Source organism: Haliotis rufescens, unplaced genomic scaffold (genome assembly GCF_023055435.1).
Source record: "Haliotis rufescens isolate VD_foot unplaced genomic scaffold, xgHalRufe1.0.p SCAF_13, whole genome shotgun sequence".
Taxonomy (NCBI): domain Eukaryota; kingdom Metazoa; phylum Mollusca; class Gastropoda; order Lepetellida; family Haliotidae; genus Haliotis; species Haliotis rufescens.
The window spans coordinates 2114924-2133850 of NW_025963813.1; the positions used below are offsets into that span (position 1 = coordinate 2114924).

General features: G+C 41.0%; 2 protein-coding genes across 2 annotated transcripts; both read right to left on the reverse strand.

Moving 5' to 3' along the window:
- Positions 1-2949: 2949 nt before the first annotated feature.
- On the reverse strand, positions 2950-7542 carry LOC124129092. Its single transcript, XM_046492575.2, has 2 exons — positions 7345-7542; positions 2950-5209 (listed from the first exon to the last, which is right to left on the reverse strand). Exon 2 carries the CDS (start codon positions 5187-5189, stop codon positions 4131-4133), a length of 1059 nt encoding a protein of 352 aa, XP_046348531.2. The 5' UTR covers positions 5190-5209; positions 7345-7542; the 3' UTR covers positions 2950-4130.
- A 1741-nt stretch (positions 7543-9283) lies between these two features.
- LOC124129090 lies at positions 9284-13258 on the reverse strand. Its single transcript, XM_046492572.2, has 3 exons — positions 13122-13258; positions 11990-12087; positions 9284-10904 (listed from the first exon to the last, which is right to left on the reverse strand). Exons 1-3 carry the CDS (start codon positions 13139-13141, stop codon positions 10144-10146), a joined length of 879 nt encoding a protein of 292 aa, XP_046348528.2. The 5' UTR covers positions 13142-13258; the 3' UTR covers positions 9284-10143.
- Between the last annotated feature and the right edge of the window lie 5669 nt (positions 13259-18927).

Here is an 18927-nt window from a genome sequence, read left to right on the forward strand (position 1 = left end):
CGACTATGCTTGTCGTACAAGGCGACTAACGGGATCGGGTGGTAAGGCTTGCTGATTTAGTTGATACATGTCATCGATCCCAATTGCGTGGATCGATGCTCATGATGTCAATCACTGGATTGTCTGGTCCAGACTCGATTATTTACAGACCGCCGTCATATAGCTGGAATATTGCTGAGTGCAGCGTTAAACAACAAACCAACCAACCAACATGTTTTTCCAAATTTATCTGAAATATTGCTCAAAGTGGTATAAAACTGAACTCTTTCAGGTAATGGTTTCCAAGATACAAGGATACTCAAAAGGACAAAGTGAGTTGGGTTTCATGCCTCTTTGAATAGTATTGCAGTTATATACCTGCTATTTGGGAGGAAAGCCAACATGATGTTGGTCTCAGATGTTTACCCCTTCGATGAAACCCAGGGGCACGGACAGTGAGAGGGGTTGGGGAACTCCAGGAGTAAATCTTGCCATTCATGCCTTGCTGGTGGATAGTTTTGAGGTAAACAATCCATTTTAATTCAATGGATCAGCACTTAGCTGTGGTCTGATCTGACTCGGGTCTGATTTCAGCTGCTGTATGATCTGGTATTGCTGGTCTCTCCGACATCGGGGAAAGCCTGACGTGATGCAGGTCGCAAACGTTTAACGCTTTCAAACCCACGGGCATGTGTATGGTACTGACAAACCAAGAAAGATAAATCCCTTGTTGCCTTGCAGCAGTTTATACAAACAAGCTGTGTGATAATCATTAATGAGCTGGGTTTAACGCTGCTTTGAACAGTATACCAGTTATATCAATATCATGAGGGAGAAAAGTCTGATGTGATGAAAGTCTCAGACGTCCACCACTTTGATGAAACCCACTGCGGTATGGTGCTGACAAATCTAGAAACATAATGGTGTGAACCAGGATTCAAACCAACAATCATAATTTTCTACCGTGCCCAAGGGATACAACTCTGCACAGCAAATAGCAGCACCTCAGACGACTGGGCCACCCATGTTCCACAAAATGAAATTCTTTGGCTTTTGTAAAGGTTCTATCTCTTTTGTCTCGCAGACCTGAGGGTTTCTGTTCTATTACTGCATACAGTGGATAAAAAGCCTGACACAATGCACTGATGCACAATAACATCAGATCTCACGATACAATAGCCTTTACCCCACTGTCAACACAATGCAGGCTTGTATACTGTCATGTAAATTCCTCCATCACCCTTGGGATGCTCGGTGCACCTGTGCAGTGTAGAGGTTTCTTTCAATATGAGTTGTGTCCAGTAGGGCTGGAACGAGTCCAAATTTACTACCCCGGTACCACCCCCACCCAATCCCCCCACCCCCCTATTACCGGACCCTTTAGGTAACTGCTATAGGTCTCAAGAGATGTCTGATTAGGAATTTTTTTTACCATAGCCCTGCCAAAATGTATTTAGATACATGTATAAAACAATCTGGTCATGCATACACTGAAGTTGACTGTTTTGTCTTTATTCCAACATATAAAAGTCAGAAGGAATACGTGCAAAGACATGCGAAAATTAATGACTTGTCGTGTAACCATAGACTTTTAGATAATTGTTGTCACAAAACAATATATCACGTGACTAACCACGGGTCCGGGTATTCCTGTTGGTACCCGGGCTCTACTCAGTACCCACCCGACCCGAGTACCCGAGTTACCCGTCCCAGCCCAAGTATCCAGCGATATGTGTACTGATTGGGTCTCCTCATTTTGCCACAAGGCCCACAACATTGTTTGCTGCTGTGACCAATGAACATTTGAATTACATCTATCAAGACACAGATTATGACCCCCTTAGTAAATGGACCAGCAGAAAAGTTTCTTTACAAAATCTGACAGAAATTTGACCTAATGACCTGAAGTAGAGTGTTTGAATGTCATTTTGAAGTTGGGTGCACATGAAGACATGACAAATTTTATTGGTAACAACTTTTATTGTTTGCCATGACATTCCAGAGCTGCTTCTAATGAGGGATCAATAACTAGTCCTGAAACACCAAAAAATGTTTCATGTCTTCGAAATGAAATTACTATCTGAAAAGAAAGATAAATCCCTTGTTGCCTTGCAGAAGTTTAAACAAACAAGTCGTACGATAATCATTCACCTGTATACTTTTGGTTTCAGGGAATGGTTGTTTCCTGAAATGTTCATGCATGGAGAAGGGATGGTTCGGCTTCCATGAGTTGTACACATCCTCATTTTATAAGCTGAAACAGAATAGACACAGGTCACCTCTACACTGCTTGTGGGTCAGATGTATTCACAGGTGATGAAGGGATATAATGTAGACAGGCCCTTGAAGTAGTGATGCCTTTTTTCTGATGCAGTACTTATCATGTCACAAATCATCTTGATGTGCGGGGCCCCGTTCCCAAAAGAGATCTTAGCACCAAGGTGATCGTAAGTCCCATACTTTAACATAGGCTTACAATCATCGTAGCCCTAAGATCGCTTTGAGGAACGGGGCCCTGCTCATTAAATGATCTCCAAACTGGTTCTGATCACATTTTGGCTTTGATCATTAAGAAGTCTGTACTTGGATTTTTGTCATTCTCAATAACCAGTACAATTGATATCAAAAAGTAATGTCAGGAAAACCCTTAGCTATTTTGGGGTGGTTTTGTATAAATTTGGTCATACAATCCAGCACTTTTCCCCCCTAAGATGACATTGTGACTTTAGAGCATGGCCTCAGCCTCAGTAGATGCATTGTTGTTGTATATCTCGTCATCAGCATCTTGTTCAAGTTGTTCTCAATCATTAAATTCTATATTTGCTTTGTTTGTTTGTTTGTTTGTTTTGTTTGTTGCTTTACATCATGGTCAGCATTACACCAGCAATATGAGGTAAGTAATTAAGTCCGGACCAAACATACCAGTGGTCAATTTGTACCACGTCCTAAGCCTTTCGCATATGACATGATTGCCTGATCCATGTCTCACGACCCAATCAAATTATGTTGCAAATAACAAAACAAAATCTCACGAGTCTGAGAAAATCAGCTTTAATCATGTTAACATGAATATTCACAATCTCCTGGAATAAATATATATTATTAATTTGTGTGTGTGTGCTTTGTTTGACCATGGTCAGCACGGCACCAGCTATATCAAGATGGTAAATAATTGAGTCCAACCAAATAAACCAGTGTTTGATATGTAACCAAGTGACTACCCAATCCAATTTAGTGATTGTTTAAAATGAAAACAAAATCTTGTAAGTCTGAGAAAATAAACTTTAATCATGCATACTCACAATCTACTAATATAAATACATGTATATATATATATAGTGTGTGTGAATAAATAATATATATATATGTAATATCTATAGGGGGCTAGTCTCCAACCAATAAGTAGACTCAGCAAATTCTAGCTAATTCAAAACAGTTATTGATATCTTGCAACACAGGAGATAATGCCCCAGTTTCCCAGTTTCAGAATGACAACAGATGTAGCCTAGACACCAGTTCGTGGAGCATAGTCCCATTAAGATATTCCCCAAAACAATGTCGCAAACAATAAGTATGTGATGATCTACAGCTGTGTTGAAAGAGTTTGGTGACAATCGTGGCTCATAAAGTGTAATCCAGGATGCATCATAAGCAGGGTATGACTTCACCACACAACATCGTTTAATGTCTTAGGTTCTCTTTTCATACAATGAGATTATGGCTTATGCAAATGATATGAGATAAGATGTTCTGAATAAACACCCAACTGAATCTGTTTGGTCTAGTATTGTCAGGAATTGCAATTCAGGACGAAGCTTCTCAGTCTTATCTAAAATCATTGGCTGAAGGAGCCAGTCCTGATTTCTCTCCCCAATAACATCATGCCTTCTAATGTTGAACTCGCAGTACGGGGGAAAATAGGCAGTACTTTGCCAAACGCTTTTTTTTAGTTTGTTTCAATTGGCAAAGATCATGATGGTATGTGGTCTTGAATATCTTAAAAAATATATCCAGTTGATGAACCTTCATTTAAGGAAGTGGAATTGTATGTGCAAGTGATGGTTACATGGTCATGTGGCTGAAACAATGCTGATGCAACCTTAATAATAATACTGTTTCAGATTTCATTGAAGTGAACAGCGTCAGACAGTTTATCCCATGAAACTTTTCTTTACAAAAAGAGCAGTGACAATGGATATCGCTGCAACTCCTAATACCACCCACAGCGGGGTAGACCCTCTTGTCATCTCACGTCCCTCCCTGCTGCCCTCTGCCCATTCAGGCCTCCATGGCGGCCCCTTCTTCTGACCAAGATAGGGCAGAACCCCTGCCAAACGTTTAGCATCATCTGTGCAGGCTATGTCTGGTAGTTTCTCTGTGGCCATGATTCCACCTACCTCCATATCCGAGAACAATGCAAGACCATTACAGGGCCAATGGGACGTCATCCTCAGACCTTGGTACGCCTGCTTCTTCTGTCTGAGATATTCCTTACTGGCCCATATGGCCGGGCCCATGGAAACAAACACAGCGTATCTCCATCTCCCAGGGTGGCGCCTGTTTTCCATCGGTCGAACATTGGCATGGATGAGTCTTGAATCCCATATGATCATCCCTCCTTTAGGGGCGGGGACCCTTCGTCGCGTAACTCCATCATGGGAACTGTACCACTCCACGTCTCCATCTGTTAGGCCGTAGAACTTGTTGGTGATGCTTCTAATCTTTGCCCGTGGAAAAGTTTCAAAGAATTCTTTGTGCAACAAATGCGAACCTTCCAGAACCTCAAACGTCCAGTCATCCTCATCAGCAGCCTCTAAATACACGGCTCCTTGGTAGGCGTGGAGTCCAACTCGCTCAACGCCCTGGTCACAATGGAGCCAATGCTTCCCCGGGACGGCAAATGTCTCCTCGCCATCTTCAGGTGGCCGCCCAATTGCAACTGCGTCAAAGCTTGTCAGTAGTTGGTCAGTGCCCCATATTTGCTCGAAGACCTTCTTGGACTTTTGGCGGGTTCCCCAGGATGGCTCCATGTGACCAATCCCGTATCGTTGGATCAGAGAGTTGCTTGAGATTGGCCACGAATCATTGAACTGTGCAAGCCAGTTGCTGTAGATGTTGATATACTTGTCACAGTCCTCTGGTGACATTACGTCTTTCACCACGGTGTAGCCTTTGCTCTTCAGCTCGGATATGTCTACAGTGACTGACATTTTGCACTTGCTGGGAATGCCTGGAACAGAATGGTGGAGGCACTTATATTCTAGCATCCTTCCATTTCTATCATTTCTGTATAAAATGACCTTGCTTGTCGTAAGAGCCGACTAAAATGAGGATATGTTTTTAGTGTTCATTGTGTGTCATCATGGCTGTAAATCATGTCATATCATGTCCTGCTTTCACTGACCCAGGTTCGATTATATACACGATGTCGTGATACAGCTTGACTATTGTTTACTGTGTTTTTGAGAACCATACAAAAGGGAAAAGTGTTAACACTATATTACCTCTCAGACTAAAAATAACAGCGGGTGTGTTTATCCGGGGTATTACAAGCATTGATTCTATTCATCCTGGGGGCACGGTTGACACAGTCACCTGAAGCACCGCAAATCGCTGTGCCAGTAAGATATGATTGTCGTTTCGAATTCCGGCGCACCCTCATAATGTTTCTTCGTTCGTCAGCACATTTCACCAAAGTGGTAAACGTTTGAGACAAGCATTACTTCGGGCTGTACTCCTACATCAAGCAGACACGCGATACGACTGACATACTGTTTAAATCGGCGTTAAACCACTCACTCACTCACGTTGTCTCGAAATTATATGATTTTAAGTATATCAGTCTAGAACGTACATTGTCTCAGTTCACGGAAGACCACTCGTTATGAATCCTACCATGACATTGATGAATGCTTGATTCTGATTGGATTAAAAGAGGTTTCTTTTTTTATACGGAAACCCCTTTCAAATATGCTAAGCCTTTTCACACAAATAACGTGCGTATGAATACATCGATAGCCTAAATATCGATTCATAAAAATTCGCTCGGTCCCAAATTAGAATAAGACGTATCTGCTCTACAGTGGGACTACATCAAATTTCAAAACACAGTAGGTTTATCTCCTAAATCTAGACCAGTTTTGGAAATAGGCCCTTTAATATGGCACCCCTTCAAACTAACTATAACATTAAAGTTTACTACTGTCAATCCACCTCCGAGCAGCAACATTCGTCTTTATCTTTTTCATAACAATACGAATTATAATTACGTGTTTCTCCATCTGAATATCTCACTTATCGACAAAATTAAACCATCACATATGAACTGGTCCATCTGTGTAGTACAGAGCTTCTCACGAATAAAGCTTTTTTGCCATGATCCGTTTGTTCAAACCTTTAACGCTGTACACGACATTTTTTATATTTTGTTATGTATCATATTTTATGCAGTGATAGACATTGAATGATCCAAGAAAAGTAGAAAAGTACTTTATGTGGGTCATTATCAAATTTAGGACAAACACAATTAATAAGCTTAGAAGAGAGAGAGAGATATTCAGCCGAATGTCTTGCAAATATCATATACATACTATAATGATTAAGCACCTTATTATAATGTGTCGCCGCCAATGTTTATATCTCACATGAATACAAACTGAGACCCGACATAATGTTTCTCGTCAAATCGTTTTACGTAATTAAATGTTTTTAAATGTTGAATCTGCCAACCAAATACGATTTCATTTGTGTCTCACGTCTCAATCACGTAGGGCGGTCGGGTAGCCTCGTGGTTAAAGCGTTCGCTCGTCACGCCGAAGACCCGGGTTCGATTCCCGACATGGGAACAATGTGTGAAGCCCATTTCTGGTGTCCCCCGCCGTGATATTGCTGGAATATTGCTAAAAGCGGCGTAAAATCATACTCACTCACTCACGTACCAAAAGCCTCCAGAAGGAGGTTAGCAGCCTCGAATTATCACGGCGAGTAAAATCAATTGTTGGAGGGAAAGCGCAAGTGATTCGGGTCGTATTCTAGGGTTTAAACCCACAACCTAGTGACCCCTTGTATAAATTACACAGTTTTATGCATACTTCTCCGAGCTATCCCCTCAATATTTCAGCCAAACACAGAACATATACCATGGATAGTTACCTCAGGCGGCAAATTAATATTTTATACAAACGTCTCAGTGGGTGTGAATATAAATTTATGGACCCCTCATGATGATCTTTGGTAAATCAGCAAATCTACAGACCCTTTCTGACAGTGAGGTAGGTTATTCATTTAAATTTAAGCCTAACAATCATCAGCGTTATAATAAACATTAAAACTGCAATATTATTCATTAATCATATCTCAGCTTACCTTGTAGCAGGAAATTATATCACAACACTGTCAAACCAGCGACCAAACGAATGTTCATCGATAACGTTCATGCACAAGTACTGTGAAGTTATATATAAATAGTTTACGCTCATGTGATGGTCACGTGACTTCCACATAGCTTTATACAACCTGTCAACAATGACGATTGACTCAGCTCCGCACAGCGTCGGATATAGGTAGCGATCAATAGGCTTTGCTGAGAGTAATGCTCCAACAATTCCCAACAAACATGATCATGCTGATTGCTATGCGACGAGACACAGTCACAGAACTTACATGGCAGTGAACAATGGCGTGACACCAACATCGATGTGTTGATTCCGCTACCTTTTCAAACAGTACGAAAAGCAAGACTGGAGGCTAATTAAAAGGTGTGTTGTGACTGATATAACTGCATGACACATGTAATTAATATGCCAACATAGTAGTTATTTCATACTCAAAACTGAAATCTCGCCAAATTGTCACACATAACTTAAACAATGACCTATATGTCCTTGTTTACCACCATACCCAAACCGCGGCCTGGCCGTCCTGGTGTATCATCATACTCAAAGTCTGTCCAGGGTGCCCCGTTGTAGCATCATACCCAAACCAAGGTCCTGGTGTATGATAAAACGCGTTAAGGTGTTTTCCAACTGAAAACACACGTTAAAATATCGGTGTTATGTCCTTGGTTGGTCATCATCATATTCGTGCTAGTGGGTTTCTAGAACGTGAAGACCGGCATCACTTCAGGCTTTCAGCGTCCACGCGCCACCAGTGGTTATTACGAGTTATGTCCCTTCTAAGCCTCTCCTATGGACCAATCAGATTCCACCTCTCGTATCACTTGCATTTGGTTCAAACAAAATTGGGGCGCCCAGTGAAGATGATCTGATCGAAAATCAAGATTTAAATTGCGATTAAACGGGTCTTACATCGCGAAGTGTATCAAATCACGCAAGCACCTTGATTAAAAACATGAAAAGATCTGGAATATATCTGTTGACAACGAGTTAGCGGTGCACATGCTTTGTAAATCTTGCAATCTACCGAAATCTGCAAGACAGTTTACCAAGCTGATTTTGATTTCGTTGCACGATTGTGATTGGACTGAGACACGTCAGCCCAGCCAGAATGTAACTCCATAATACCAGCCAAGTTCGGCAAGGGTGGAAACTGGACTTTTATAGTCAGTTAACTCTCTTACCTCGGGAAGATGCTGACAGGGAGGGAGAGAAGGACATGTAGAGAGAGAGACAGAAGAAGGGCAATAAAGAAAAGGGAGGGTAGTTGTTGGAAATTGTCAGAAGTTCTGTACGTTAGAGATTCAATTTGGTTATTACTGCATAATGTGCACATGAACCTGCTCACGGGGTTAGCTGTCAGGAAAAAGAGAATGGGAATCTAAAATAAGGCTAAATGAGACAGGATCAGCTGGACAGTACATAAACAAGCTTACAGTGGAAGATACAATAATAATTGCATCATGAGGTAATTGTTGGAGAACTGATATTAGCTGTGAAATTATGAAGATATGCGATAACATAGCAATACATTATCCTATATGAAGAAATTACTAACTTAAAAGCGGAAAATTAAAGCGTTTAACATTTTAGTGTGCAATGGACATGCAGTATACAAGCTTGTGGACACACCAGTGTCAGAAGGCTCTAGTTGTCTCTAGTTGAGGAAACATCTGTATATTGTGTGATGTGCCATGTTTACAGGAATTGGGAACACTTCTCTGATGAAGTGAAGTAAACATTAAATAATAAATTTTGTGTTGGAACCAAAAGTGTAAAGAACAGTTGGTGTACCAAGAAGGCTTCAGCACTGATAAACTGTTCACATACGTACAATATGCAAAAACAAATCACCATTGCCAAATTAACGTTGAGCTTCTGCTACAAATAACATGAAAAATGTGAAAACCTCAAGAGTTTATTAACATTCTGTGTGCCCAATGAAACCTTTTCCGCAGGTGCAACAAGAACACCAAACATAACCAGGGCAGAAATCCAAGCAATCACACATAATTTGGAAAATGAAGTGACGCCTTACTATTTCCTTAGTTCCGAATATATAACTAATTTAAAAAAAAATTAATTCTATCAATTGATCGGGACTATTAAAAGTAAATTGAAACACCCATAGAGAATGATTACACGTGAGTAAATACTCAAATTAAATACTAATTCATTTGGAGCACTGTGTTTTATACGGTTAATATATATTTTTGATGATATTGTCTTTTATCTGATCCTATGTTAATTCACTTATTAAACGCCAACATTAATGTGGTGAGTGGCAGATATATGTTTCTCTCAGGTTATAAACGCATTGTCATGGTGTTATACATTTCTTGGAGACACAGTTACTAGAGTGATCTCACTTTACTAAAAACTCAAGCTCCTTCGCTTCACTCTCGGTAACATCGCTACTACCAGTGTGGGCGCGGCCATTTGAAGAATCTTGAATTTTGCTCTCTGAATTTTTGTACTTTTGTTTATGTCTTTGTGAATGCCATCATAGTGAATGTTGAAAAGGTTTACAACTGACCATATTTTCTGGATGAAAATACCTATTTGTTTGTCTGATTAGATCGGTTAGAGATTGCAGACAAACGGAAAATCACCCTACTCCCACCTTAATATTGTTCTGTTAACCTTATATGAAACCGTATGCGGCAACTATAGACACCATAACTAACAGTATTCCCCCTCGTAATAAGCCAAGAACTTATATGATTTCCCTTAACTATGCACAGTATTGGCGTCCACACCCAATTGTTTATCACAGAGAACTTCTGATACTTTTGATGTTGTAAAACTCATGTAAACACTGATAAACACTTTCACCATTTCTCAACATATCTACACAAAAGGTACCCGGTTTTGTCTGGTGTTCCCAAAACTCAAGTTCAAGGTCATCACCATAGTAACATTGTTTCCTGTACCATGCGAAAGCAGATTTGAGTTGAACTGATTGTCGGGGAAATCGTGTACGATCATTTCTTAGATACCCGCTGATAAAACCATCATAGCAAAATCTCAAATAGTTTGAAAAGTTCAGATGGCGGTTAGCGTCGGTATCGCTATAAGACACACGCCCAGCCGACACCTTGCTTACACATGATTGGTCAGTTGGCCTCTCGAGAGCACGGAATCTCATTGGCTCGCCTGTTTGGCACAAGTGACCGTATGTACTCTTCCATTGCTGGGGAATCTCGACGGGATTTCCATGGGTTCTATCCATTATTATTGAGCTACTTTGATACTTGGCCAGTGGAATTTGACCCGATGTCATCACTGTGTCAATCACGACGGTGCTTCTTCCGACGTTGCTGACGCTGGTGTCCATACACAGAGGGGCCTTTGCGACACCTTCATCATAGAGCCTGTCGTAAAAGAGCACCTTTGTCACAACTACAAATATGGTGTTTTTACCAAAGAGATGGTGAAGACCCAGAATTGACTCTCCGTCCTCTGGCGCGTTTGTGGTGTCAATCTGGGAGGAATGTATGATACTGACGACGCTCCATGGTTGAGGAGAAGCTGAAAATAAGTGATGGATTAGTGATGGAGTGCATGGATTACCACAGCGTACATGTGAGCTTGTTGTGGGAGTAAAGACCGAAGTGATGTTGTTCTTAGATGTTTGTGACCAAGGAACACGGGTATAGTACTGTCAAACCATGTAGTGCTGGTACGCTAACAAAGCCGACCCGTGAAGATCCGGGGTAGGTCTTCAGCAACCCATTCTTGCCGCAAAAGGTGACTATGCTTATCGTAAGAGGCGACTAACGGGATCGAGTGGTCAGGCTCGCTGACCTTGTTGAAACATGTCATCGATTTCAATTGCGTGGATCCATGCTCATGATATCAAACACTGGACTGTCTGGTCCAGACTCGATTATTTACAGACCGCCGCCATATAGCTGGAATATTGCTGAGTGCGGCGTTAAACAACAAACCAAACCAAACTAAGCTTATAAAAAACTTTGATACAAAACCCGATCGTATTTCTCATCACATTTTGATGTAATTTAGGCAATCGGAATGCAAGAAACATTTACATTTTCGAGAAGGAACCTTAACGTTTCCCTTGTCACCCAATGCCATCCATTGATAGTTGCCATAGGCACTGGAATCCTCTCTATTCAGCTCTTGGAGAACAGTATTATAGGCACTAAGCTGGTGCCTCTGCTGCAGCCCATCAACGGACCATATATTTCTTTGCCAACGCCACCTTCTCCACATGACAAAACAACATAACACATATCAACAACAAAACATTTTCCTGTGTAGTTTCCATCTTGGCAAGATAATTCCTGCCATTTGATGAGTGTAAACAGCTCAACATTGACAAAGAAAGCTTTTGATTGTGTAAAGGGCTTTGAGGACACAAGAGTATTTTTCAGTCGCAATTATTTTAGTCTCTGTTGGCTGATGAGTCCACACAACCGAAGTTGTTTCTTTCGCCCAGATATACTAAACGTGTGTAATCATTTACATTCCTTGAGCTCATGAAAAATCTTTGTGGATTATTAATCTGCAAAATTACAGGTTCAGTTCTATGCTTGTTACAATTCTAGGAGGAATCTAAAAAAAAGTTATTTCTGTTCAAAATGCCAACTCACCATGGCCATCAAAGGAGGTATAGGTCAGCCCAGGAACGGTAACTCTTGCACAGTTAGGCGCCGTGAATTGTTTTTCGTACCCAAGCTGTTGAATAATTCTGAAAAAGGGATATTTTGATAATTCGCTTTCAAGAAATATTCAATTATTAAGTGATCTTGGTTAATATAAAAACGTTCTCATAATTTGCACCAAGCTATAAATATGCTAATAAATTGATTGCTTCTGATAATGTGGACCTTTTGTGTTTTAGAACGATACTGGCCAGAAAAAAAAAAAGATTGACCATTTGGATATTGTTCAAAACTACCTTGGATGATTCTGCGTACCACGCGTGTAGGTCATTTTGCAAATTTAGCAAAACTGAGATGACGCACACTTTTTCTTCAAGGACCGAGTCCCGTGAAAATTCCAGGTTATAACAGATCATCGGCAACCCATACTTGTCGTAAGAGTCAGGCTCACTGACTTGGTTGATGCATGTCATCGTATCCCAATTGCGTGGATTGATGCTCATGATGGCAATCACTGGATTGTCTGGTCCAGACTCCTTTACAGACCGCCGTTATATGGCTTGAATGTTGCTGAGTGCGGCGTTAAACAACTTACAAACAAAGATTACCGACATAATTCAAAATGAATTATGTTAACTCATCCCTTTTCCGCAACTGTCATCTAAAATGTTTCCCCGAAAAAAGTATGTGGTGATTATCACCATGTGCGTTTGTTATGGTTGGAACGCCGACCAATCAGAGCGCTCGACGCCATTGAACGCGGAGATTTTGTTTACTTCAGTGACCGATGGCCGTGATTGAGCCAAGTTTGCGATAAAATGACCTGATATAGGTAATACATTGCAAAAAAATGAAGGTTTGTGGCATGCAGGGCGTATGTGGAGGGAGTTGGGGAGGTATTGTGAACATGACATGCGTAAATGTCCATATAATTTAAACAATACAGTAGATTTCAACTTCGGCGAAGATGGCGAGTGACGGACCTTGTTTTTTATATATGGGTCCGGTATTTCAGTAATATCATTTATCTGCTTCAGGGGCCTGTGCATTCATGATATCACATGGACACTATAAACGCACTTACAGGAGGATCATTGTAACGAATCAATCTGTCAGTTACCTGTTAAATCCGTCACTCATCTTTGAGCCGCGATCGTGATGTTTGGAGTCAAAAGGTCAGCCCAGAGTTTGAAGGTCAGGGGTTATGTCAAAAGTTCGGACGTCATTTTTAAATGAAATAGTGCATAATAAATCGTTTCCAAACTTATTTCCACTCCAGAATGACATCCGCTTTGCTTTCACGGGTCACTCATTTGTCCTTGTGGGGCCACTCTAAATGTAAACAAAACACGAGCACTTTGATAAGGATACTCTATTGCTACACTCTGCTTTAGGATGCTAATAATATTTTACTGTTTTACACTTTCAAATTGTTAATTCAGTGCAGTTTTAAAAAAGGATATCAATGATGATAAGATAAGATATATTTATTGCAAGAAACATTCCATAACGGAACAGAGGCAACTATGAGATATTCGCATAATCACTTGACATGAACATATAGGCCTAAATATGACAGAGTGTATTTACAAATGAAGTAAAAGAAACAAAATACAAGATACATACATACATACATACATACATACATACATACATATAAAATCACTTGTTAGATACGTATTTTGGCACATTATTGCCTGACATTGTGAACGTGGTGAGAGATATTATGGTGTTGGAGTCATTATTTGCTGAAATGTAAAAGAAAAAAAAAATTTCATCAATTTGCCTGTATTTTTTACAATCTTTCTGAGGGGCGGTCGGGTAGCCTAGTGATTAAAGCGTTCGCTCGTCACGCCGAAGACCCGGGTTCGATTCCCGACATGGGTACAATGTGTGAAGCCCATTTCCGGTGTCCCCCGCCGTGATATTGCTGGAATATTTCTAAAAGCGGCGTACAACCATACTCACTCACTCACTACAATCTTTCTGAAGCACTTTATTTAGAAGAAATCGTTGATGATTATGTTTGGTACAGTGTAACATGTGGTGTTTTCCATCTTCAATAATGACACAATATTAGACCAAAGCCGTTGATTTCAAGGTGCTGGAGACCTAGAGCATATTCCTAATTCTTGGTTTAGTTTGTGGTCACTCTGGCGTAGTTTAAACATGTTACAGCGCAGAGAATTGCACATAGTACATGTAACTATTCTATAAACTGACATGGTTATGAGGAACATTGATTCGTGATTAATGTATACATTGTATTTGATAAGGAGATGCCCTTTGACTTGATGGATTCTTTGTATGCAGTTTCATTATTATACATTTTGTAGCCCACAGACCTGGTTGTCCTGTTAAATCACACATGCAGCAATAACTCAGCCACTATTTGCTACTATTTGCCACTAATGAACTGCAATCAATGGATTGTCTGGTCCAGACTCGATTATTTACAGACCGCCGTCTTATAGCTGACATATTGCTGAGTGCGGCGTTAAATAACAAACACAAACAAACTATGATATGCATCAATTAACTCTTTGTATTTATTGAGGCGATTTAATAATGTTATTTTGCTTGTGACTTGATTAGGGTGCTTAAAGGCTGTTACTGGTTTTAACATGAACAAAGACGTCCCGAAAAGGCCCACTACGACCAATAAAGGTATGCACAGTCACTATGGTTCACAGGAAAACGTAGCTGTACAAATAAAACATAGAAAACAGTAACACATGTATCCTATGGGGTCGGGTAAATATATATATTTTTTTACAGCAATGTATGCCAGTGCATGGCTTGACAAATACGCTGGCCCACTGTTCAACATTGTGTTCTTAAATGTACGGACCAGTTTTCATTAATCAGGATCAATATCAATAAAATGGAAAATAATGTCATTGAAAAGCACACTCGAAAAATGATTTCCCCCTTGTGAGACAACCCCAGGTTTTCACGTTATCCGTCAAACAACATGAAGGGTAATAAAATCTCGTTCTTGTCTCTGCCGTCTGCGGTTCCGAGAGTCTCAGCATCGGCTAAATGTGTATGTTATAATACAATGGACCAAAAAGAATTGGAGAGGATCGACAGTAAGTGGTGGATATTTACTGTATAAAGTTGTGAAGATAAAAGAATAACCGAATTTGTAAATGGGTATGGCATTGGTTCTGTTCTCAACACGATACATATAAAAATCTAAACATCGCCCGGGTACTTGTATTCACATCCAGTTTCTGTCATCAAGAGCAAGTATTTAGTGCTGTTGTTGGGAAATAGTCTTGCCAATTCATAAAAATTTGGAAACTGTTGCAGACGTAAATAAATGTTAATTCACTCACATGTAAAAAGACCCAGTGCATGCTAGAGGCCCTGCGTGTATCAATGTCTCAGTGCGTGCTAGAAGCCCTGCATGTATCAATGTCCCAGTGCGTGCTAGATGCCCTGCATGTATCAATGTCCCAGTGAGTGTTAGAGGCCCTGCATGTATCAATGTCCCAGTGAGTGTTAGAGGCCCTGCATGTATCAATGTCCCAGTGCGTGTTGGAGGCCCTGCATGTATCAATGTCCAAATGCGTGTTAGGGACCATGCATGTATCAGTGGTTCAGTGCGTGTTAGAAGCCCTGCGTGTATCAATGTCCCAGTGCGTGTTAGAAGCCCTGCGTGTATCAATGTCCAAGTGAGTGTTGGAGGCCCTGCATGTATCAATGTCCCAGTGAGTGTTGGAGGCCATGCATGTATCAATGTCCCAGTGCGTGTTAGAGGCCCTGCGTGTATCAATGTCCCAGTGCGTGCTAGAGGCCCTGTATGTATCAATGTCCCAGTGCGTGTTAGATGCCCTGCATGTATCAATGTCCCAGTGCGTGTAAGATGCCCTGTATGTATCAATGTCCCATTGAGTGTTAAAGGCCCTGTATGTATCAATGTCCCAGTGCGTGTTAGATGCCCTGCATGTATCAATGTCCCAGTGCGTGTAAGATGCCCTGTATGTATCAATGTCCCATTGAGTGTTAAAGGCCCTGTATGTATCAATGTCCCAGTGCGTGTTAGAGGCCCTGCATGTATCAATGTCCCAGTGCGTGCTAGAGGCCCTGTATGTATCAATGTCCCACTGAGTGCTAGATGCCCTGCATGTATCAATGTCCCAGTGCGTGCTAGAGGCCCTGCATGTATCAATGTCCCGGTGCGTGTTAGAGGCCCTGTATGTATCAATGTCCCACTGCGTGCTAGAGGCTCTGTATGTATCAATGTCCCAGTGAGTGTTGGAGGCCCTGTATGTATCAATGTCCCAGTGCATGAGTTCCAATGTGTATCAGAGTCCCAGCACTAGTCTGCATTAAGTCGTTTTAAAATTCGCTTAAAGTTCAGTAACGTTTCAGTACTATAGTTTGGGTCGGTAAGGAGACACATACTTTGAGAGATAGCAAAGTAACAAGTTATTGTACGTTTGTGTCCATGTGTTTGTTGGATTCAGTTTTAAAGTCAAATTGGGGCGGTCGGGTAGCCTGGTGGTTAAAGCGTTCGCTCGTCACGCCGAAGACACGGGTTCGATTCCCGACATGGGTACAATGTGTGAAGCCCATTTCTGGTGCCCCCCGCCGTGATATTGCTGGAATATTGCTAAAAGCGGCGTAAAACCATATTCACTCACTAACAAAGACAACGGCCCCTTGGGGTAAATACTTTATTAGTGAAACCCAAGCATGGTTCACAAACCAGTCAACCCTGAAACACACGGAAATGCCAAAACATATTGGCTTAATACATGATTAAGATAGATTTATATTGCCATAACACATATTTTTTGGGGGAAACCCACACCTATAAATACACATTGCAAACATCATTCCACACAACAAACAGCCTGATGAAACTCACTTCTTGTGGACCGCCTCCGTGGTCTAGAGGTAGAGCGTCCGCCCGGAGAGGGGAAGGTCCGGGGTTGGTACTAGTTGTTACCCTGTCTCGCGCGCGGCATAAAGAGGTTTAAAGGGGACTGGTCGGTTCGGAGTCAGTATACTGTGTCTGAGTAGGGTATTCATGTTCAACTGCGGCATGGTATCTCAGTGTGCTAGAACTATAAATCGGCATTAGTCCGGACCAGTACAAGCAGCCACACACACACGTGCATGCACGTCGCAAGTGCAATAATCTTGGACCCGACGTTAAACCCAGTTTCACCTCACCTCACTTCTTGTGACGGTAGTTATGATACTAATTTAGTGGGACATTTGACGAAACAACTCATTGTGACAAAAAAACCCACAGAATTACAAAAGAAGAAGCAAGTAAAGACCTACACACTTTTGGAGTTTATCCTAACTCTCGTTTTATCGTAGAATACAAGATTAGAGGTTGTCATCGAACGATACCCAAAGGCTGCTTGACCTGCAGTAACAACTGACCTGAATATGACACAATGGATTCCTTTTGCACACGAAGCTTATTGATTGAATTTATCTTGCCAAAAAAAACCCCGAATGAGCAGAAGCCCAGGTGAAACTTAACGTAATACAATAATGTAAGCCTCGTTTGGGAATGAATCAGCTTTTGGAATGAGCGCTTGGCGGCTACCTTTCAGGATGTCAAGAATAATTAGCAATAAGCTGTAGGATGACATAAAATAGTCCATGAGTGTGCTAGTTTGTTTTTAACTAATACTGTTTTTAATTTACTTTACCATTTTAATCGTTATCAAGCAACTATATAAAAAAAAAATCCTAACGTATATTTATATACTGAACCGCAAAAGAAACGTCACTTCATGAAAATACTTTATAAAACAAGCTTTAGGACGACCGCATGCTGGCGAGACAGCACGAATGGTTGACAGTGCAATTAATGTCCACGTGATAGTCATCTTCAGATTAAAGAAACGACACCAGGTCACCAACAGTCGCCATGATTTTGTTTCTTGTTTAACGCCGCACTCAGCAATATTCCAGCTATATGACGGCGGTCTGTAAACAATCGAGTCTGTACCAGACATACCAGTGATTGACATCATGAGCATCGATCCACGTCATTGAGAAACGATGACATGCATTAACCAAGTCAGACCACCCGATCCCGTTAGTCGCCTCTTTCGACAAGCACAGTCGCCTTTCACAGCAATCATGGGTTGCTGAAAACCTATTCTACCCCGCCATGAAGCCTGGTTTCTCTTATTCTTTGGAAGTCTTGGAATGGCGCCAGTATCAACAAGAATGTTGGCTCCACGTATTGAGGTGCCGTTTATCAGGAAAGGCGCAAGGAAACGCAAGTGAATGTTGGTTTTCATGGAAAGCATTCGCAAGTTTGTACCATGATACCATGGTCGTTTGTTAAGCTGCGTTTTGGCGACCCATTATATCCATATTTGTGTCACTGTATGGCCGTTAACATATTTTGAATACAGTCACATGTTAAAAACGAGATACCTCCATATTGTTAATATTAAGTGGGAAACTTTCATAAATTATTTTCACGAAGTGACGTGTCTCAGTATATTAATGCTATTATTTTATCACCACGAACATACGACCGAAGCTTTCAAATCCTCTATAACATTAGGCCACTGACTCATACTCATACTGCCAACAATACACTTTTGCCTTCTAGGTGATGCTGTCTGTTTGGGTGTGACGTTTAAAACATATACCTCCGTTCCAAAACCTTGCTTTATTGATAAATACAGTAACATTTTGTTAACTTAAGCCCAAGAATACATTGAAAAACCGCTTTCCTCATTTTTCAACATACATGGTGTGACATGAGGCTATTCAGAAACCTTGCTCTATCCATACTGTAAGGCTTGTTTTTCAGAGTGAACTGCTAATACATCCTGTACCGTACAGCTCAAGTACACACTGAAAAACGCTTTCCCCATTTTTCAACATTACACAAATGGCGCCTGGCTTTGTTTCGTGTCCCCAAAAGTTAAGTT

What these genes read in the sequence shown, in the direction of transcription:
- LOC124129092 (XM_046492575.2), bottom strand. Translation starts at nt 5,189, where the DNA reads ATGTCAGTCACTGTAGACATATCCGAGCTGAAGAGCAAAGGCTACACC.
- LOC124129090 (XM_046492572.2), bottom strand. Translation starts at nt 13,141, where the DNA reads ATGAGTGACGGATTTAACAG. An exon ending in ATGAGTGACGGATTTAACAG is followed by an intron (nt 12,088 to 13,121) that starts GTAACTGACAGA and finishes TCCCTTTTTCAG; the next exon opens with AATTATTCAACAGCTTGGGT. An exon ending in TACCTCCTTTGATGGCCATG is followed by an intron (nt 10,905 to 11,989) that starts GTGAGTTGGCAT and finishes ACTTATTTTCAG; the next exon opens with CTTCTCCTCAACCATGGAGC.